The sequence below is a fragment of the Rhineura floridana genome, chromosome 4 (assembly GCF_030035675.1).
Source record: "Rhineura floridana isolate rRhiFlo1 chromosome 4, rRhiFlo1.hap2, whole genome shotgun sequence".
Lineage (NCBI taxonomy): Eukaryota > Metazoa > Chordata > Lepidosauria > Squamata > Rhineuridae > Rhineura > Rhineura floridana.
The window spans coordinates 91,831,102-91,853,839 of NC_084483.1; the positions used below are offsets into that span (position 1 = coordinate 91,831,102).

Sequence of the window (22,738 nt, forward strand, 5' to 3'; positions counted from 1 at the left end):
CACCGTTAGGGCTACTTGAGGTGGCTAAATACTGAGACCCACCAGTCACAAAACTGTGGTGCAGGGGCGGAACCAGTCACAAAATGGTGGCAGATGGAGGCAGAGTTTGGCATAATCAGCTGGCAATTACAGACAACATTTTATACTCATGTCCAAGGGCACAATCCAACTCATATTTCAGCTGAGCTGGGGGGAGTTGGATGCAGCAGACCCCCTGCTGAGCTGGCAGCAGAAACCCCCTGCTGTGACTGAATCATGGTGCAGCAGGGACCGTTCCGGCGCCACCAGGGGTCTACCGGGGATGGCAAGCCCAGAGGACGGAGAGTCAGCAATAGCCCGGAAAATGGGCATTCCAGTGACATGGTGGGGAAGGAGCTGCGGGGGGAGACTTATGCAAGGTCCTTCTCGCATTTGGGGCCCTCCCATGGGTCCCAATCCGGCTGAAATCTCCATCGGACGAAAGGCCAATGGAGTAAAAAAATTGTAATGGGCATCTACGGGGAGTGTTTACTTCCCAGGAGGCTGATTCATGGGAGCCGACTTCTTCCCACTTGTGCATGCAGCTTTCGATGGAGCTGGCGCTCAGCTGGGGCATTGGCTTCTAAGCAGGAAATTGATGCTGTGGAGCTTTCCAAGGCTGCTCCTCCACTGGGCACCTCTGCCAGCTTCTTACCATTTGGATTGCTCTGTGATCCTTCTTTGGAAATTGCTAAATTCTTTGCCACAGTGTTTTCCTTGAGGCAAGGAGTTCCAAAGGTCAGATTTTCTCAAGCTAAGCATAGACTTAGCCTCCCCATTTTAGGCAGAATTTCACACTCAAGTTGTACCTTAGCCGCCTCCTATGCAACAGCCAATTTCTTTCATCCCTCCTCCCTGGTCATTTTACACCCATACGTACCTCCTATAGTAGCTTTCCTCTTTTATCCAATTCTTTTATTTGAATGATTGATTGAATGAGTGAATGAATGAATGAATGTTACCACCTTTAACCAGTGTGCAAGGAATTGTTGGTGCTGGCATAGGTTCAGCCAAAAGGCTATGGCATGGCAGGCAAGTGAGGAGGCACTGGGCAGGCTGTGACCCAAAGGGCCCATCTGAAAGTGACCCCCAGTTCACTGTTTGAGAAATATTGGACTATACCATTTCAGACTGCAGAGGTGGAAAATGCATTTTTGAAACTTTTACATAAAAAAAAGCAGAAACACTGCAAATAGAAAAATAGCACAGCAGACAAAGTGCTGGGCTGGAATCTCTGATTTGCTAGTTTTCTATTTGCAGGGAGTTTTGACATTCAAAAGCGGTATACCACAGTTAAGAGTCTAAATAGTCTATTCTACCACCGCATTCTGCCACATGTGTAAGCCCAGCCTCAGCTGTCATATCCTGTAATACTAACAGCAATCTCTTGAGTGTGGATCCCTATATAGCCAAAATGGAAGCATCTTCATTGGGATAGGGAACTGGATCCAGCCACCAGCAAGCTGGATCCTTAATTCCTCCGCCTCTGTGGGGCAACGTTGACAGGAAAAAAACACTCCATGGAAGAGAAGAGATTTGAATTAAACTCCTTTCTGCAAATAGAGCATTTCTCTGCAGAGGAAAAAAACTCATTTTGGGGGAAGTGGTTTAAATCCAAATTACTTCCTGCAAATGGACTTCAAAGGGCCTCCCTTTGGCCCTTTTGAACTCCCAGTAGTGCTGTTGGGGAGTCCTGCTTGTAGAGGAGCAGCTGGGAGCTCACTTTAAATTCCCAATTGTTTCTTTGTAGCTTCACTCAACTTCACATATTCATTTATTTATGCTATATTTATATCTCATTTTTCCTCCAAGGAGCTCAAATATGGTGTACAAACATGGGTCTCCCTTCCTAATTTTATCCTCATGACAGCCCTGCAAGGTAGGTTAGGCTGAGAGACATTGACTGGCCCAAGGTCATCCAGTGATCTTCAAGGCTGAGCAGAGATTTGAACCCTAGCCTCCCATGTCCCAGTGTGATGCTAACTACTACACCACACTGACGTATGACTTCAGGTGTCGGGCAAGTGGATGTGATTTGTGGGGAACGGCATTGTGGGCCAAATTGGAATGTGCTGGGCTTAATTAGGCTCACAGACTGGCAGTTTCCCACCTGAGATCTACATATGTAGATAAGGAGGACGTATCAGTGAGCCTTAGGGAACCCCAAGGTTTGTAGAAGTACAAAAAATACTTAGGAAAAAACCTAACTGGGCAAACCCCCAAACAGCTCAGCATGGACTGAGCATACTCAATACACATGAAATGCTGACTGGAGGAAGTGGGGGTGGAGGACAGAAAAGTGGAAGTGGGGGACAGAACAGAATATCCTAGAAAAGAGCATTGCTGACTGGCTCTTGAACATGAGTACTTCAACTACAACATTGTAAGAACACAAGGAGGGTCTGTTGGATCAGGCCATTCTGTTCTCACAGTGGCTAACCAGATGCCTATGGAAAGCCCAAAAGTAGGATCTGAGTGCAACAGCACTCTGGCCATCTGTGATTTCCAGCAACTGGTATTCAGAGACATGCTGCAGGAGAGCTTCACAGTCATGGCTAGTATTCATTGCTAACCTTATTTTCCTTGAATTTGTCTAATCCTCTTTTAAAGTCATCCAAGTTGGTGGCCATCACTCCCTCTTGTGAGAACAAATCCCATAGTTTAACTATGTACTATGTGAAGAAGTATTTTCTTTTGTCTATCCTGAATCTTCTGGCATTCAGCTTCATTGGATGTCCATGAGTTCTAGTGTTATGAGACAGGGAGAAAAACCTTTCTGTATCCACTTTCTCCATGCTGTGCATAATTTTATACACTTATATCATGTCTCCTCTTACTCACCTTTTCTCTAAACGAAAAAGTCCCCAATATTGCAACCTTTCCTCATAAGGGAGTTGCTCCATTGTCTTGATCAGTTTGGTTGCCCTTTTTAGAACCTTTTCCAGCTCTACAATACCCTTTTTGAGGTAAGATGACTAGAATTGTACACAATATTCCAAGTTTGGTTTGTACCATAGATTTCTATAATTGCATTATGATATTTTCAGTTTTATTTTCCTTTCCTAACGATTCCTAGCATGAAATTCACATTTTTCACAGCTGCCACACACTAGATCAACATCTTCATTGAGCTATCCATTATGACCCCAAGGTCTCACCCATGGTCATTCATCACCAGTTCAGAACACATGAGCATATATGTGAAATTAAGAATTCTTTTTGCCTCAATGTGCATCACTTTACACTTATTTACATTGCCATTTTACTGCCCATTCACTCAGTTTGGAGAGATCCTTTTGGGGCTACCCACAATCCCTTTTTGTTTTAACCACCTTGAACAATTTGGTGTCATCAGAAAAACTGGCCCACCCATAACTCCAAGTCATTTATGAACAACTTTAAAATCTCGGGTCCCAATACCAATCCCTTGTGAGTCTCCATTTTTTACATCCTTCCACTATGAGAATTTTCCAGTTACTCCTACGCTCTCCTTCCTGGTTTTTTAACCAGTTAGTGATCCAGTTAGAAGAGGACCTCTCCTCTCATTCCATGACTGCAAAGCTTACTCAGGAGTCTTCAGTGAGGTACTTTATCAAAAACATTTTGAAAATCCAAGTGCACAATTTTGTTGCGGGTTCCCTTAAAATCACTAGTTTATGAAATACATAGTGCTTCTTCTTTTAATATTTGGAATTAATGTATATTTCTTTTTATGTTTATAGCCTGGTTCTAGACGAAAGTATGACTTTTGGAAGGATATGGTTGCTGCCATACAGCATAATTATAAAACTTCAGCTTTTAAAGGTGAGTGAATTCTTTGTCATATAATGGCTACTTTTGTGTTTCAAAGAAAACCCCTAGTCTTTATGCACCTACCACTTCATGGTAGTTGGCAGTTTGAACCTTTGGCAGTTTGAACCTTGAATGTGCCCATGCAAAACAAACCGTGAACTGTAAATATTGCATGGAGTTCTGTATTTATAGCACAAATGGCCCCTTCCAAACTGATGAAAGTCTTTCAAGTTACTGATTTGTAGTTAGGTGATGTTAAGTTAGCGTTATACTTGTACTGGGAAGATTTGGGTCTAAGGATGGAGCAAGATGTTTGGCAACAAACATAGGGGTCCCAATTCTGTGCTTGTCTCAAACATACAGCAAAGGGCATTTGCAAAAAAGGAAGTGGGACACACGGGTGCCTGCTGATTTTTCCTTGACTGAAACCCAGTTTCAGAGGCACTCTGAGAGAAAAGTAGCTGGAATAAGGGCATGTTTGTTCTGTATTGTTTTTAATCCTTAGTTGTCTTTGGACTGTTTTTAAAGGTATTTTAGCTGTTTTTATGTAAGTCACCTTGAGACTCGTGGAAGGTGGTCCACAAATTAATACCATCATCATAATCTCTCCCCTATTCATTTTTTTCTCGCTTGCAAATGCCCACCTTCTCTCCTTACTTTACATGCTGCTGGAGACAACCATGGGGTTGTATGTTTCTGTATTTACCTCTGAATGTTTGTTTCCAGCCTAAATCCCACCCAAGGCCAAGCTGACTGCACAGCAATACACGCAGCAACCCTGTTAAAGGGGTGGAAACACCCAGTGTGTGTAATGTAAGGCCTGCATGTGGCCTGAGAGCTGTTGTGACGCCCTTCCCTGGCTCTCCCTCGCAGGTTCCTACCTGCGCGTGGCAACTGCCTGTCACTAGGCACCACCAGGGACTCCACCAGTCCGGACCGCTCTCTCTTATGATTTCTCTCCCCGCTCTAGCACAGATCTCAACAGATCCCCCTGCTAGGCAACCACCAGTAACGTCCCAATACTAGTATTCCCAGAGACTCTGAATACTGGTATTGTTATTCTCTTCACCGCTGCCACCATTTGTTACAGTTCCCCTTCAGCCTTGGTCATTACCTTACCCTCCCTTCTGGTCTGTGAAACCCCAGCCAAGGATCAGGCCTTTGGTAAACCAAATTAAGTATTTATTAAAGATAACAAAGCTAACAAGATTAACAAGATTTCTTCTTAAGGCACATAAGCATATGGTTTTACTCAATACTAATCCGAACTCCACCCCCCTCCTTCTCCACTCTCTCCTGGCAAACAACTCTCTAAACCCCACCAAGCAACCCACTCAGTTCACCTCATCCACCACCACCACCTCCCCGATTCCACTGTCTCTCTTCCTTTTATACGTTCAGCCATTTTAAACACTCAGCCAATCATCTAGCATTCTACTGCCCATTCACTCCCCCTCCTCTTTCACTCCACTTACCATGTATCTTCTAAACAACCAACACTTACCATATATACATTAATATAGGAACATCACATCTGTCTGTTCCAGAATGCCCTGCAAGGGTTCCTGGCTCACAGCTCCTGGATTGCATGCCTTCAGATGCCATGATATGGTGCAGAGGTGGGAATGGATATTCAACTCGATAAAACACCACATCATGCTTGTAAGATACACATGATTTGGCTGAGTGTGTGTGCAAAATTTGCTCAAGGCAGCTGTAACATACAGTTTATCCCAAACTTTTACCTGGATTGTGAACAGGAAAGGGGGACACCCCTAGACTAGATGTTTTCTAATTATTATAGGTGTTTCCCCCCCTGCATTTCAGAATAAATTCTCAGAGCTGATTGCAGTATAATGAAAAAAATATAATCATAGAATTGTAGAATTGGAAGGGGTCTATAAGGCTGTTGAATCTAACCCCCTGCTCAATGCAGAAATCCAAATTAAATCATACCCGACAGGTGTAAAACTATATTCAGAGTTTGATGTTGAAGCCTCGCACAGTGCTTATAGAACTATATCTGTATTTCTATACTGACATCTGTACATATGTTTGTACCTGAGGGCCTCTATCTCCATGGCAAAGTTCCCTTCTTCTTTTGCAGTTCTGATGGATCAAGACAATGGGTTTAAAAGATTTAGGCCGCATGGTGCTGGCGGGGGGGGGCAGGTAGTGTCTTTGACTTCAAGGTTTGCTTTTTAGCACTTGCATCCCTTCATAAAGAGCTGGGTTTGTTTTGCTTTCAATGTAGCCTTGTAGCTTACAGCTAAAAGTCCTATTCACTATTTTTGACAGAACAAATTCTTAAGTGAAATCCTTAGTTTTGAAATTGAATATAAAATACAAACCTTTGTCAGCCTACTTATATGGGAAAATAACAATGACTCCCCCTCCCCGACTTTCCAATAAATAATTTAAAAAATAACTAAATAATGACAGACAAAACTGAAATATATATTTCACTTTTGTATTAATACAGGTTTTAAAAATCATGTTTGACAAACACAACTAGACATTTTTAGAACAAAGTGTAAAATGTTGGTGTCAAATGAATAAAATAAAGACAGTTTATTTTGATTTCACACAAAGTCATGTCATCAAGAGCTTAGTGTAGGATGAAATGTTAACTTATTTTAAAAAATGTAACTGGTCTCATGTTGGTACGATAAGTGAATAATTGTACAAGCACCATAGTGTAAAACTAACAAACTTAAATAATATTTTTTTATAATTTATGTAGATTATGCACATCATTCTCTGAACACCATGCATAAAAAGATGGCTTTCTGTAGGGGTAGCAATATATTTTGTGAGTTTAATTGAGTTAAATGATCAATTACCCAAAATTGTACTAGGCCAGTTCTAGACATTGAATGTTGTATCAGTATGCTAAACTGCACACCTGAACATCTGGATGAATATGCCCTCTATATTGCAAAGCTCATTTGGATCCCACAGAAGTGGCTGAACTGCATCCTGTTTTGCAAATCCCCACCAGTGTCACTAGCTGTTGGTTATGGATAATTGTACATGATTATATCTGAACTGTTGCCAATGTGTAATCTGTTAGATGACTGATGACTTGATTTTAGACCATATTGTGTTAGCATGAAAATGCTTGGGATGGAATGTATAGGGTGTCATGGCAATACAGTACGGAAGGTTATGCTAGTGTTACAGGGGGGAAATCACTGCATATGCTGATTGTAATGCCAAATAGGTGTGCAAGTTTAATGCCGAATATAGCATTCCTTGGATTGAATCCAACTAAGTCACACTTAGAGTGGGTGTTGGGTGTATGATTAAAAGAGAGATGAGTAACCTGTGGCCCTTCAGATGTTGTTGAACTATATCTCCCATCATCTCTGACAATTGGCTGGTACTAATGGGAGTCAGAGTCCAGCAGCATTCTGGAGAGCCACAGACAGACTCCCCGCCCCTACTTAAAAATGTCTTTTGAAAAGACACACATCATGTAGCACTTGCCTTAGAAATTTAACTTTGAGTCCACACTTTCTTTAGCTAGTCTCTGCTGGACATCTAGAAGTAGAAACACACATACTAAGGTACTATATTTTTGGAGTGTCAGGATGTTACATTTGTGCAAATAAGAAACCTGAGAAGGAGGAGTGAACGTACTCTGAAGAAAACAAGCCATTTGATTCATTGTTGGGCAGCTGCAACCAGACTTGATCATTTTCCATGAGGTCAACAACAGCACTACCAGAAGCCTGATCAAGGTATCCTTTCTTATACTCATCAAAGGTGTACATGATGGGTGAGCCATTTTTGTATAGGCCAACCCAAATATGTGTTCCTTTCACGTGCACATGGTAAGCAAAGTAATAAAGTCCTGGTATTCTGCAAGTGAAGATGCCTGAGCTGGGGTCATAGTGCTGTTGTCTGTTATACAAAATTTTATCAAATCTGATAGGGGCAGCTGCTGCGGGGTAAGCTTTGGAAAGAATGACAGTGAAAGCTGACACTGGCATGCCAGTTAGACCTTGAACTGCACCTGCTTTCATAACAGGCACTCCTGCCAGGGCCTGGCCTTCTGGCAGTATCGCTTGTCCTGGAGGACCAGGTGGACCTGGAGAACCTGGCAATCCAGGCTCCCCATCGTGGCCTTTGGGGCCTGGTGGTCCTGGAGGTCCCATAGGCCCATCTAAGCCCTTTGTAGCAATACCAATGGGGCCTGGTAACCCTGGTGCACCTGTTTCCCCTTTACTGCCAGGGAATCCTGGAATACCTGGAGGCCCAACTGGTCCTCTTGTACCAGGTATCCCTAGTGGTCCTCTTGGGCCTTGCTCACCATTGACTCCTGCCACTCCTTTAGGTCCTGGTGATCCCATTGGTCCAGGCAGGCCAGGTGACCCAGCATGGCCTGTATCCCCTTTAAGGCCTGGCAAACCTGGATGTCCTTTTGGGCCAGGAAGCCCTGGCTCCCCAGGATACCCTGATTTCCCTTCCAGTCCAGGTAGACCTCTCTCTCCTTTAACACCTGGGAGCCCTGCTGGACCTGCAAGGCCTGTTTCACCCTTTTGCCCAGGTATGCCATTTTCACCAGCTGCACCTCTGAGCCCCTGAGGGCCTACATTCCCAGATGGTCCAACTGGTCCTGGTTCACCTGGAGCACCAGCTGGGCCTTGTTCTCCCTTTGCTCCTGGAACACCAGAGAGGCCTTCAGGTCCTCTCTGACCCTTCATCCCTGGCAATCCTGGTTTTCCAAATCCTGGGAGACCAGGAGGCCCAGTCAGGCCAAAGGGACCTGGAAGTCCTTTTGCTCCCGGTATTCCTGGTATTCCTGGTGGTCCACTTGGCCCAGGTTTTCCTATTCCTGGTTCTCCAGGTTCCCCACGAAGGCCTTGGGGACCTGGGATGCCAATTGGTCCTGGGGTGCCTGGTAAGCCCCTATCCCCTTTAATACCCGGCTGACCTGGAAATCCTTTTTCCCCAGGCCTCCCTATCCCTGCAGGTCCCAGGGATCCTGAAGGCCCCTGTGGCCCTGGCAGACCTCTTTCCCCTGGGCGACCTGGAACCCCATATCCATTTTCTCCCTTCTGTCCATTTATACCTGGAATGCCTGGCTCACCTTTTTCTCCTGGGATGCCCCTTAGCCCTTGTGGCCCTGGCAGTCCTTGTTTCCCAGCAACCGATATCCCAGCTGGACCAGGAATTCCAGGGGCTCCTGGGGGTCCTCTTGGCCCTGGGTGACCAGCAGGGCCCATATCTCCTTTGTCTCCAGATAGTCCTCTCTCCCCTGGTTTTCCTTGCAAACCTGGCAGTCCTGGCTTTCCAACGGCTGATAGTCCTGGGGGTCCTGGGGCCCCTTGAGGCCCTTGGCTTCCATAGCCTGCTTTTCCTGGAGCTCCTGAAGGGCCTGGTAGGCCTCTTGGACCAGGAGGGCCTGCTGGACCAGGAGGCCCTTGTCCTCCCCTTGGCTGTAAAGCTAAAGCAAAATTAAAATAATTAGTATGTTCTAGGAATTAAGTGATTCAAATTGAAATAGCAATCACCATTAAGAAAAGTCTAACAATATCTTTAAAAAAAACAGTGCCATATAATAAGTAATTCAGACAGAATCCCTGATGACATTCCTTATAATGTTCATTTTTGGGGAGTTTGGCCACATCACCTACGTAAATTTCAAAGGCAGCAATAACACTTTAAACATTATTGTTGTTGTTATTTATATCCTGCCCTTTCTCCAAGTAGGAAACCAGGACGGCAAACAAAAGCACTCAAAACACTTTAAAACATCATAAAAACAGACCTCAAAATATATTAAAACTCAACAACCATTAAAAACATACCAAAACAAAACACCTTTAAAAACATTTTTAAAAAAGCATTAAAAACATTAAAAATAAGGTTTAAAATATATTAAAAAGCAATTCCAACACAGATGCAGAGCTTTGTAGCTATTAAAAGTTATAGACCTGTGAATATGGTAGTGTTTTGATGTTATCCATATTTGAAATAGGTTTCCCAAAAACATTCTCAAGAAAAAAAATCAGATTGCTTGGCCGCTTTAAACTCCTGAGTTACGGTACCTCTAGTTATAAGAGTGCGGATTTTAACGTTCTGTGCTTAAATATATGCAAATACATTCCAATATATACAAAAACATGCACAGCCAATGTAGTGTAATGCGCAGAATGTTAGAATTGGAAATGAACAACTGGGTTCAGATTCACACCTTGAAGCTCATGGGCTGGCCCTGGGCAGCTGACTACTTTTCAGCCTAACCACTACTTTTATCACTTTTAAAAGGTGATAAAATGATGAGAACTGTTTGAATGTCTGCCAGAGTTCCTTTTGAAGAAAAATATGATATAAATTTTATAGATAAATAATGGGAAATCTTGACTGCCTAACTTTATGACAGGACTTAAAAAAAAGTTCAGGATTTGATTCCTGAATCACTCTAGCTTTCTACTTCCTGCACTCTCCTCTGCCTCACTACACCTTCTTTCACTTAGCCTCACATATTCTCCTGTCCTGTCAAAATCTTGCTTTGTGTGTGTGTGTGCGTGCTTAGTTGTTTCAGTGTTCTGGTTAATATTTTCAGGGGACAGAAATGTTTCCACTTCCCCAAGATCTAGTACTCATGTTAACAGAGTGGATGTGGAGTTGCTGCAGTGATGTTCCTTCCCACACAACCAGAGTAGTAGAGGAGGAGCTCAAGCCACAGGTTCTGCCCATGCCTTTGGAAAATGGGTTGAATGGGTGTGAGAAAGATTACAGCATAGGTTCCTTGCATGATACCAGGTAACCTGGAAGTGTGGGGAGAAATAATACAGAACCATCTTCCATGCTGACAGAATAATGTAAATGCCGGGCCTAAATTGTATGGTCATCTTTCCGTTTGCCTTGCTGTCATTTCTTCAATTTGCTGTGCTTTAGCACCATTCCCCCCCCCCTACAGTTACTGGGGTAGTCTTCCTAGGAGTCATCCTGCCTTCCCCAAAGTGGTGTCTTCCAGATGGTTTGGACTACAACTCCCATCAGCCCTAGCCAACACAGTTGTGGTGCCATCCAGATGTTTTGGAAGGCACTAGGTTAAGGAAGGCTGGGATAGTCACACAGGCAATCTCAACTATTCCAGGATCATGAAGTGAATAAGATGATGTCACAACACTATGCATGCATTTGGCTATCTGATGACATTAAAATGAAATGAGGGCACTTGAACTGATGAGCACTTTTTGAGTCCTTAAATAGCAATTGCAGAGAAATCCTCAAATGCAGTAACAGCTTTTTGATGCTGCCAAAAAAGTGTGTGGAAAACACTTTCATTTTGAATCTAATTTTATTAAGTCTGTGGTGACCATATGTTCTTTGGATAGGTCTTTTCTGTATTCTATAGAATGTAGCACACTGAAGGGTCATAGCACCTTTGCTTGTACAGTTTTCTTATAGCAATGTGGTAAGTTGTTTGCATTTTATTGGGATACAGTTTGGAATGAGTAAATGCTAAGATAAGTGAAAAAAGTTAAATGCAGATTTAATTAAAACTCCATGAAAGTAAACTGAAAGCATCCCATTGGCTTCAGCATACATGGAACTATACTTTTAAATGCTTTGTTTTGGCAGACATGGATAGTCCTACGTTTGCCACCTGTTCATCACTTTTATGGACTATTCGTTTTTTTTAAAAACTTTGTCCATAATATGTAGAACATGTATTGCATATGGCTCTTGTTAATATTTTTTCACAAGAAACAAAATCCAAAGAGACAACAGTAAATTCACCAATTTGATAGATGGCATTAAATGATATATTCTCTATCTTTATGATGCAGTCTACATCACTATCTGTCACATGTTCCTCGGTTGCCTGAAAGGAAAATTTCTCTTTGCACAGAGAAATTTGAGGACAAATTTGTACAAAAGGAAACAAATATGCATTTTCTAGGAAGAAAATTTGCAGGAAGCTGAGCCTGTCTTTCCTAGGAAGCCTTACAAACTTTTGTGAAGAAAGAAAGTAGGTTCCTACAAGCCCCATGACGTCATATTTCTCCTATCCTGTGGATGTGGTAAATGACTGGAAAAATCCATAATTTGTGTTAAAGGGTGGGGGCCTAGGCAGTCCCAAACAAATGAGTTAAGTAACATGCAAAATAATCCTATACATGTTTACCCCGAAGTAAATCCCACTGTGTTCAGCAGAGCTTAGTCACAGAAAAGTTTATAAAGCGTTGCAGCCAATGCCTGTCTGACAGTAGGGAGGCAGAGGAGTGAATGTTTTACTCATGAAAACTTCAAATATGAAATTTAGATTTGGTATTAAAATTTCAAAGAATCAATTATATGCAAACAGAATATGTATTTTAAGAAGCCTTAAAAATGTAAATGTACTGCCTTTATGGCGACCCTACGAACAGGGTTTTCATGAGGCTGAGAGGCAGTGACTGGCCCAGGGTCACCCAGTGAGCTTCATGGCTATGTGGGGATTCGAACCCTGGACTCCCAGGTGGTAGTGCCATAAAACACTTCATTAATAATGCAGTCCTATCACTGTTGAATTCAGTGGGACTTACTCCTAGGTAAGTGTGCATAGGACTGTACCCTGAACTTCAGAATAATAGATTAGATTAAAACTATAGTATTACATGAGCTTGGTTGACTTTAGTAGGATTATTCCTAGTTGGTTTTACAGTCTGTTTCAACACTAGATGGTTGCATCATGTTTTTCAAACCAGCAGATGGAGCCATTCAACAATCTGTGAACTCTAGAAAACCATGTAAAAAAAACGTTAGTTTCTTACATTCCCCCTTCCTATTTTTCCTTTGGGAATATGCAAAATTTTGTAAGGCCATTAATAGTACTCATTAAAATAAATTATAGTAACATAAGCATTACTTTTAGTTTTAATAATTTATTTAGAACAAAAATGGATTAGGAGTTTTAATCTTTCCAGTGCCATAACTTGTCTAATTTAAACTCTGTTGTCTATAATTGCAGATAACGGGCACAGAGCTTAAAATTAAAAACAGAATTTGATTAGCTAATGAAGGTGTTGATTGGAATACTGCAGAACGAGATGAACTAGAGAGGCCTCTAATCATGGAGCCTCAAAAGCAATAGATCTATGTCTGGCCAATCCACAGAGAGCCTGTGAACACTGGAAATTCAAATAAGTGGAAGGCTTTGCCTTATAAAAGTTTGTTGAATTATTTTGCATAAATCTTCAGTTACAATATATTTGTTAGTTGCCTTACTCTTCCTAATATCTACCACCATGCCTTGGCTGTGTGTCTTTAATGAGGTGGGATTTTTGTCCATACTACATTTTACATATCATGACCCTGCAGCTGAAAACACCTTGTGACACAGGCTTTGCTGATTGTTCAGAACACAGTTATGTACACACACGGTTGAGCATAATTCAGTGAGAGAAAGAAGTATGGCAATGCAGGCAGAACATTCAGAAAGTAAGCAAGAGATCAGTGTGGAAGTAAAGGAGCCAAGCAGCTCAGTTGGCAAAGGGGCTGCTTGCATTTGGGTGAGAAAGCCTGTAAATTGTTTTCTCCAGCAAATGTGAGGCACCATTAAGGCTAAAATATTCATTTGATGCTTCCTGTTTTGTGTACAGCATGGAGTATTGTGGAGCAGCAGTGCAAGAATCTAAGCCTAATTTGTAATCCTGTTTTCGCAAATTATGTTTAAATTGGTTAATTTTCCTATGGCAATAAACTGAATGAAAGCTTCATTCACTAGAATGTACATTTTGTTAAAAAGTTACCAAAACTAAAAGACATTCTTTGACACTGGCTACACATTATACTCCCTGTTAACAGAAACTACCCAGACTCTGACTTGAGAATTCTGCAGATACCCTGCCTCTAGGCAATCAATATTTGAGCAAAACTTGGAGGAATTTGCCATGATATCATGCTGAGCAAGAAGAAGCCACAGCTACCAGATGGGCTTTTGTCTCTCATTATCCTGTTCTGCTAATTTCCTCCAGCAAATTAGAAAGGGGAGGGGAATTTGCTGAATAAGCCGTGGGCTAGCAGAATTAACTTCTGTCTCAGCATGATGTTGTTAAACACCTACTCTAGAAAGCATCTTCAAAATTCTCAGTAGTCAAAGCCTACTTATTTCTGAGTGGTGAATGTAACTCATCCCTTGTGATGATGTCTCTGTAGAGACCCACCAGCTGGAATGTGAAGAGTCCCTCCACTAATTTCAACTTAATTTTACTTGTTTTAAATATTCAAAGCCTTGGCAAACTCAGGGATTCTTGATTTAGCTATTTATCATCCTGGTATGGGTCCTTACAGGTTCAAAAACAGGATTGTTATCTCTTGTATACAATTGACTGAAGGAACAGCTAAAACTCAATAAAATCCCTTATTTTATTAAGAGGAATATTGTTATTGGAGGTTGTTGAAGAAACAATATCTGAATATCAGTTATGTTAAAAAGCTCTCAAATAGTAAAATGCCCAAAGACCATGGTTTGAATCCCCCACACAGCCATGAAACTCACTGGGTGACCTTGGGCCAGTCACTGCCTCTCAGCCTCATGAAAACCCTATTTATAGGGTCACCATAAGTCAGAATTGACTTGAAGGTAGTACATTTACATTTTAGACTGGAAATGTCCCATTTATTTATTTGTTTGTAATTACTGCAATATAAATATATCTGAAAGGGCCACATGTTCTCTGCCTTAAATAATATGACAATTATTCTGACTTGACTAAATACATTTGAACTGATCAGCTATATAACTGAATAGAGATTCTGATCATTATGTATCCACTTTATATGTACAATTAATACTGCAGATAAGAAAATATGGTCAAATTACAGCAGTGCTTACAGAAAGATAAACCTTAATACTCCTATGCTGATGTTTATTAGGAAGTGAACGTGATTTATTGCAATTTTCCAAGCAAGGGGCACTTCACACTTTTAGGCTGGGTTCTTACATTACTTCACCAGGAGTACTGCTTGCTTCTGCACCAAGTAAGAAGCGCAGTCCATCTGAGAGGAGCCTCCCTTGAGGCTCCTTTTCATGCCACAGTTACTCCAGTTTCCTAAAGATGGATGCTAGAATGGGAGGAGCCACAGTTTAATCTCCTCATCTGTGGCTCAATGGTTCTCATGTCATCCTGGCAGTATGTGAGAAAGCGGTGCTGCCATGGTTTCCATGCCACCAGGATAATGTGACTTCCAGGCCTACATTACTGACACAGATATTAACTATACACCTGCATCTCAGCCCATGTATGCATTGCAAAATAAGACCTCATTATTTAGACATTAAAGTCTGCATGCTTAAACAGAGATGTTCCCTTAAATGCTTTAAAGCCTGTGCTCCTTCAGATGTTGCTGGACTACATCTCCCATCATCCTTGTCAATTGGTCCTGTTGGCTAGGGCAAATGGGAGTCAGGAGACCAACAACATTTGGAAGGGTCACAGATTCTCTGCCTTAAATAATATGACAGTTATTCTAAGAAGCAGCAAAAGTAACTTGGGCAGCAACCATAAACGAGTTTGGAATTACAGCTTGGGAATTAAGAAAATAATATCCCACTTTTTGTAAACTGTTCAAAAACATCACTAATCCTTTGTTATTCTTGTCTGCATTTCAAACTCCTGTGATAGCACTGTCATTCCGAGTTATGGTATGCAGTGTAACCTAGCAAACAGCATTACTGAGCCAAATAAACAAGAGTCCTGGGAAGGTGTATCTACATACACATGTGTGTGTGTGGTTTGTGCTGTGTGTGTTTGAATGGTTTTATACCAGTTTAATTGTCTTTGCATACTGCAAAGAATTCTGGGAATTACAGTTCAGTGAGGAGGTTGCAGAAAATTCTCTTTCAGAGATCCCATGCAAACTACAATTATCAGAGTAGTTTCTTGAGGAAATACTGTTAGATCATTTTAAATCTGTAGCATAAATATTCGCTAGGTTATTTAAAAATAGACTTAAAAGCACAAGCAAATCTTACAAAGAAGAACTGAGTTCTGCATTAAGGCAACAATCAGTAACCATTGCTAAAGCTGCTTGGTTGAACTCTTCCACTAGTCTATTTATTTATTTTATTTATTTCATTTCATTTATAAACCGCCCGTAGCTAATAGCTCTCTGGGCGGTATACAAGGTTAAAATACAGTATTACAATAAAATCAATAACAAATAGCAGCAGATTTAAAACTAGAACATTAAACATGAAACATTAAACGTTGACATTAAACATTAAAACATTAAAATGCCTGGGAGCATAGCCAGGAAAGATAATCCAAAGTGTGCATTGTCCTGAAGTTTTAAAATAGAAGATTAAGCAAGGTAGGATTTGCAAATGAAACTGTTTTTGACATCACAATTAAATGTAGATACCCTAGCTTTACAATATACAATCATGCAAGGCATTATGTTGGCAGAAAGCTGAATTAAAGAACTGAAATTGAAAAATTTTACATTCTTAGCTCTAATTTCAGTTTTCATTTAATGTCATAATAATGGGCTGCATAGACCTACACAGAATACTCATTGATATTAATGGATCTAAATTCAATCGGTTTTCTCTGAATAGAACTAATGTTGAATTAACACCCAGTTAATTCTTGTAATATCAGATCTTAAAAGGTCATGAGCCCAAGCCCTTTGGATTGAAGTTTGACGTTTGTTTTATTAATATAGTGAGAAAATTATTTGGAAAATGAATCCCTTTTTATTTCTTAAAAACAATGATTCCCACTCTGGAGTATCTGTGGCTGTTCAGGCTGCAACACATTTGCTTGGAAGTGAATTCAGTGGAATTACTTCTGAATGGAAATGCAGAGTATCACTCTCTCAGTGTGTCCTGTAGGCTACTTTTGCAAGAAAGTTGAAATAATAATATTCTAGCCTCCTTTCCCCTCTTGTTACTCCCCTGTTCCATCAAGCTTTTGATGTTGAAAGAATGAAACTCATCATTACAAACTTCTAGAACTTCTGTCAAGGTTTTAGGAATCATTGACATTGTTGATATTTTGCATTTTGGATATATCCTGACAATATAGCTAGTATATTTTATAAGGCTACTTCTACTGCCAGATCTTTTAATTCTAATTTTAACTAAGTTCTATGCTTTTAAAAAATGTGTATTTATTGTGTTCTCCCTTGTATCTCTGAAGGGTGGGATCTAAATGTTTTACATTAATATATAAAGTTATGCTACAATGTGTATAATCTAGTGTAGTCCTGCTTAAAATCTTTTCTTGCTTGAAATCTTGCTTTTGAGTGTAGCTTGTAGGCTGTAACAGTCATTCAAAATTGCTTTGCATCAGTACTGATCTGTGAATGTAAAGCTCAGAGAAACCACATGGTCCAGTCTTTCTGGGATGAACTGCTTCAAATGCAGGTGGGTGGTATTAGATTTGAACATTTTTATCTTGCAAAACAAATCTTTCTCATGGAAAGCTAATATATCTATGTTAGAGGTTGTTTCTCTCTGACATTCTACTCTCCTATGTGTTGTTCCAGCAGGACTCTGCTGTGTGCTTTTTCTGAGGTATAGAACAGCTCTTAGTTGTGTTCTAAACCAGGTGAACTGCAGCTAGTTCTACAGTGATAATTTTAGTAAATAGCTTAAAGAAAATCTGTAGTTTACTTTTATTCACTGAACCAATCCTTTTGTAACTCTGCACAACAGTTACAAAATAATAGGTATCTTGGTTTAAATTATACTATAATCAACTTGCCCAACAAAACTTTAGGTTGTCTATATTTTTTTTAAAGGAAATGTTCCTTACCTTGACTTTTCATATTAAAAGGTAGAAAAGGAGTGCTGTTCATCGGTCCACTGGATTGTTTCTGAAATCGTTCAGGATAATAACCATGGACAATGTTCATGGAAAGCAGCATCAGGAGAAAGGATATTGGTAACTTCATATTCCTAAATCTGCTCTGTATTGAAGAAAAAAATATTTGTGTAATATAATTTTTATAACAGAGACCTGAGTTGTAATAATAACATACCCACAGTAATCTGTTTCAACACATTTCCAGACTTATGGGTTTAATGGTGTACATATATTAAAATAACATAATGTCTTTTAAAAAGTTGAAGCAGAAGCCATTGTGGGCATTGAATCTAGTCACATTTTATTGCATTATCAGCCTTCATTGCAACATGTAGCAAGGCTTATAAAAGAAAGAAAAATGTGGGGGGAGGGTGGGAAATCACATAGCTGCTAGGTACTGAAATACTATATGCCTATAAGCCTTTTAAAGTTTCCAAAAGAAGGAGCTAGGTCCTCCTGTTTCAGAAGCTCTAGACATTAGAAGCTTATACATATGCAACAAGCAAGCCTTCTGCAGTAATTGTAACCAAAATACCCACAAATGCCATTAATGAGCACCTGAAAACCTCTGCCCACTTAAATGTATTTGTAAGCCAAGCCAGATGGAATTGCAGCATACCGGCATGTTGTTGGATTACAAATGTGTAGTAGAACAGACTTCAGTCTTGGCTCATGTGTCCTGCTGCCACAGGTGTGCAGAGTAGAAGCTGCTGTTTCAAGCATTCTTCTCCTGACTTATTTATACTGTTTGTGCGTTCTGACATGAAGTTGCCCTCTGTTGTAGCCCCACCTTCAAACCAGGGAAGTGCTAATTATGGTGGAAAGTTTTCTTGGCCAGGCATGTTGTGTCAAGTTGGATTTTTTAAATTATTATTCATTGAACTAGAATTGAGACAGGTGACCTTATGAGAAAATACCTGAGCTGAAATAGAAAAGGGCAAACTATTTTGGCAAGTGATCCTACTAAATAAGGGGTGATAAACCATCATTAATGTGTGATGGCTGCAGAATGTACATGCACCATGTACTGAGGTTTACTCCACAAGTTAGGTATGAGCCACAATTGCTCATCTTTTTTATGATTCTTTTCCTGCTTGCAAAAATCTGTGTACTGGTTTTGCTCCCCCCCAAAAAACAAAAATTTGGTTTCTTTGAAAGAGGGATTTTTTAAAAAAAAATGAACGTTGCAAAAAGTTGGCACAGTAGTAAGTCAAATGCAGAATTGTCTGTCAGAGGATTCACTGTTTTGAGGATCTCAGCTTTCAGTTGAACAGAACCAGTTTTTTCTTACACAGTTGCAAATAATTTCTTGAAAAATGTTTTCCATTATTTTTGTTCCTGCGCCCTGCCTCCACTCTGTCAGCTTTTAGTTGCAAAACATTCCTTTAAAAAAACAAAAAAAACCTACATTATGGAAGCAGGATAAACCTAATGCGCATAATTACATGGATGAAGCATTTCTTGTGGGCATCTGAACAGTGATGTGTCCTGCTTGGAAGCACTGCCTCTTCCATTTCAATGGATGAAATAGTTTCATGTGCATGTTCCTTTGCATGTGTGGATTTCCTTTACTGAATGGACATACTGTGTACCAGGAGTTCCTTATGTACATTTACGTGCCCATAGGGTCTAGGTTCTGGACTTGAAATATGACTTTATTCAACATCTTATACATTGGCAATTCTGGTTCTTTCTAGTTTATTCTGAACATTCTGACCCCTTCTCTATCAAAGATTTAGTTCCCCACAAAGTAATCAGGTTGTTCTGAACTATCACACCAAAAAAGTAAACTTGTATGTAAATATCTTGATCTATGCACGGTAGAGCGAACCATGATTGCTATAGCTGGGGATGCCTTGGAGGGATTTGTGGTGAAGTAGGACCTATACCAGGTGGCATAAAACAAAGCATGGACCCTTAGAAGTGCTTTGTGGTATCTCAGTGATCCAGACATTTTTTTTAAAAAAAAATGCTACAGACAAGCTTCTGCTGAAAGCGAAAGCCTACCTTAACACCAGGGTGATTCTCTAAGTAAGGGATGGGGAACTGAATCCAGTGGCTGGGATCAAAACTTTACTGCCAGAGGACCACTTTGACAGATGAGCAGGGAAGAAAGAATTGGCTGAAAAGAGACTGTTCCCAATTCCTCCTTTTCAGCCCTGCAGATTTACCTGTTGCATGCCTCATATCATATGACATCAGGTGATGTACGGGTGGACATGGTTTGAACCAAACCATGCTCTGGGCCAAATGGGGAAGCCTGACAGGCCTAATTAGGCCCATGGGCTGGATGTTCCCCACTGCTGCTATAAGCTTATGATAACACCAGGAAGTGGTAAGAGGGAGGGGAAAGAGATCCATTGTGGCTGACAGGTCAAGCTTATAACTGAAATAATTTTACCAAGCAAGAAAGAGAATCACTTTTCACTCTTTCTACCCTAAAAATCAACTTTAAATGTGCCCAGCACAAAAGCCCCTGGACCAATTTGTCTGCAATTTTCCAAGTTTCTTACCCAGTGACACCTCTCTCATATCTACAGTTTTCAGATTGGATGTCCACTAAACAGCAGGGAAAATTCTTCCCTCCCACCCTAAAACTGCAATGGCTGCCTTTAAAGGAAAACACTAGCTATCCTCAATGCTTTTTTGGTTAAAAAAAAAATGAGATGCCAATACTCATATCTTGATAAATAAATAATAATAAATAAAAATGCTGTAGGCTCCAGCATACAATGGTTGCCATGGGCAGCAAAAAAAGAGGTGCCGGTACTCTGTACCAGTGAGTACTGTCACACACAAAAAAGCACTAGCTATTCTCAAATTTGGCAGGATTCATGCCCTCAGGAGGGGCGACCTTGTTTGCCAATTTCATCTCCCTAATTTTTTTTTAAAGTAAACATTTCCATTAAAAAATAATACTTTAAACATGCTCAACACAAAAGTATCTGGATCTGTCTACAGATTGACAGGCTTTATCCTCTCTTGAGGAGATAGTATGCCTGCAAATTTCATCCAGTTCTGTCAAAAGGGGGGAAAAGTTATAGCCAATTTAGGGAATCAAGCAGACTTGCATGGACCATTAACCATATTGTGCAGGCTTCAAACCAGCGTGGACCAAAGCAGGCTGTTTTCCAAACCACTGGGGTCTGAACTGAATATTGTGGTTGATTTATTTCCTGAGGGAGATCTTCATCCCAGCCTTTCCACTTCAAATTAACAACTGAATGATCCTAGAGTGTCAATATACTCTATGTATGTGTGCTAGGAATGGATGAGAAATTCGATTCAGTTCACATTTCAAGCAAAATCTATCAAATCTGCACTTTCCAAAACAATATGAGAACTGAAATAAACCCATCCTTCAAAAATCGCATTATTTGAATTTTGCAGTGTAGTTGTCTAACCCAACAATGTTTACAAAAATGCATATATTAGGGGAAAGTGTGCATAAAAATGAATATATGAGTGAAAATAACATACAAAAGTGCATTTGATGAGAATTGCTTACAGAAAAGTGTAGTCAAAACTACCTACGAAAATGTGTTTATTAGAGACATTTGCACTAATTAAATCATAAGGATTTTCTTAAAATCCACAAATTGCTGCAGAAATGTGGAGAACTGAATTTAAGATTGGAAAAATGAGAAACTGAGAGAACTGAAATGGACAGATCCTTCCATCCCTGATGTGTGCCTATATAAAAGTAAAGTACAAATATTTTCCCACAGTTACTAAGGTTTGCAAAGTGGTTCATGGTTAAAATTGCTGGAAAGCTTGTAAAAATACCCATTACTCTTAAAAGTAAGTAGCAGAAATTGGTAGATGTTAGTTAAATGAATTTATTGACATACACTATAAAATACTTGTGGATATATATAAGTAGTGCATTTTAGCATTTATTTTTTTACTTTGAATTTGTAATACCATATAATTTAAAATATAGTCTAGCCACTTAGAATAAGCATACATAAGGGAAAATGTAGTCTATTTCAAAATAAAAAGACTGTAAAAAATGAGTAAGAATTCATCCTTCCTAAAAAGAATTCATCCTTCCTTTTTACAGACTTCTGAAATAACCAATTTTCTTTAACAAGTACTTTTTACAGAACAGTATTTCCCTATATAAAGTAAGACTGAATTCATGTTGGATTACTTTTACCTCTTCTGAAAAATGTATGAGACTAACAGTACAACACTATACTTGAGTTACACTGGCTGGATGAGTATGGAATTCCTATTAAATCTTTTACCCAAGCACAAACAAGTTATGCCAGTTTAATGATGTTATGATCATGTATTGACATTGTTATGCCAATCTAACAAGTCTGCGTAAATATTACGCCAACTATGATGGCATAAGATGCAAAAGCAGATGAAGGAGGGAGCATGGTGGGGGAGGAACAGAGAAATGACTACCTTACTGCCAGTGGATGACCTGTGTAGCTTATGGCTAGTTCCACCTTTGCTGCTTACACCAGCAAAATAACTGTTATAACTAAATATGCACTTATAGGAGTCAATTGCGAACCTCAGACACGAGTACATTCCCCACCCACACACCTGCATTAAAGAATAGGTTTCTGACCTACTTAGTTAACAGTATATAAGTCTCACATATCAAGATTTATGGCATGGGCCTACAGCACTTATCCCCATGTCTATAGAACTATGTGTATCTGAATTGCATGTTTTTGGACCTTCGAAGAATGGTCAATGTATGCAAAACTGGAGCTTTGGGGGGGTAATTAGCAGTGAGAGAATGAACCAGAATTTAGAGTAACTGAATATGTGATTTGTTTATAAAATAGACACATTAAGGGCACAGGCAACATTCAGATTGGACCAATAATTATTTGGTTTACTCTAAATGGGGAGTGATACTGGGAAAAGTTGGGAGAGGAGAAGCCAGAAGAATGTGTTATGAAAAGGTTGTAGAGGAATGTAGAGAAGACCAATAGCAAATAAGGAAATGGGTGGGTATTAATGACTACATGGACATACACAGCTGAACTGGAAGTTAGAGAGGGAGTCGAGATTCATATTAATTTATTTATATACTGCTTAATTGCCAAGGTAGCTTCTAAGTGGATTGCAAATATAAAACCAATTACAAA

At 40.1% G+C, this 22,738-nt stretch overlaps 2 protein-coding genes across 4 annotated transcripts in view; one reads left to right on the plus strand and one right to left on the minus strand.

Moving 5' to 3' along the window:
* NT5DC1 (5'-nucleotidase domain containing 1) overlaps positions 1-22,738 on the plus strand; it is a 164,300-nt gene that overhangs the window by 29,189 nt on the left and 112,373 nt on the right. For both annotated transcript variants that reach the window (XM_061623663.1, XM_061623661.1), the window contains exon 6: positions 3,741-3,822. In XM_061623663.1, coding sequence (XP_061479647.1) covers positions 3,741-3,822 — 82 coding nt within the window. The remainder of the gene's footprint in view (positions 1-3,740; positions 3,823-22,738) is intronic.
* Positions 6,598-22,738, minus strand: part of COL10A1 (collagen type X alpha 1 chain) — a 76,609-nt gene continuing 60,468 nt past the window's right edge. For both annotated transcript variants that reach the window (XM_061623660.1, XM_061623659.1), the window contains exons 2-3: positions 17,574-17,727; positions 6,598-9,262 (exon numbers count right to left, since the gene is read on the minus strand). In XM_061623660.1, the coding sequence (XP_061479644.1) occupies positions 7,407-9,262; positions 17,574-17,712 (1,995 nt within the window). In that variant the 5' untranslated portion in view covers positions 17,713-17,727 and the 3' untranslated portion in view covers positions 6,598-7,406. The remainder of the gene's footprint in view (positions 9,263-17,573; positions 17,728-22,738) is intronic.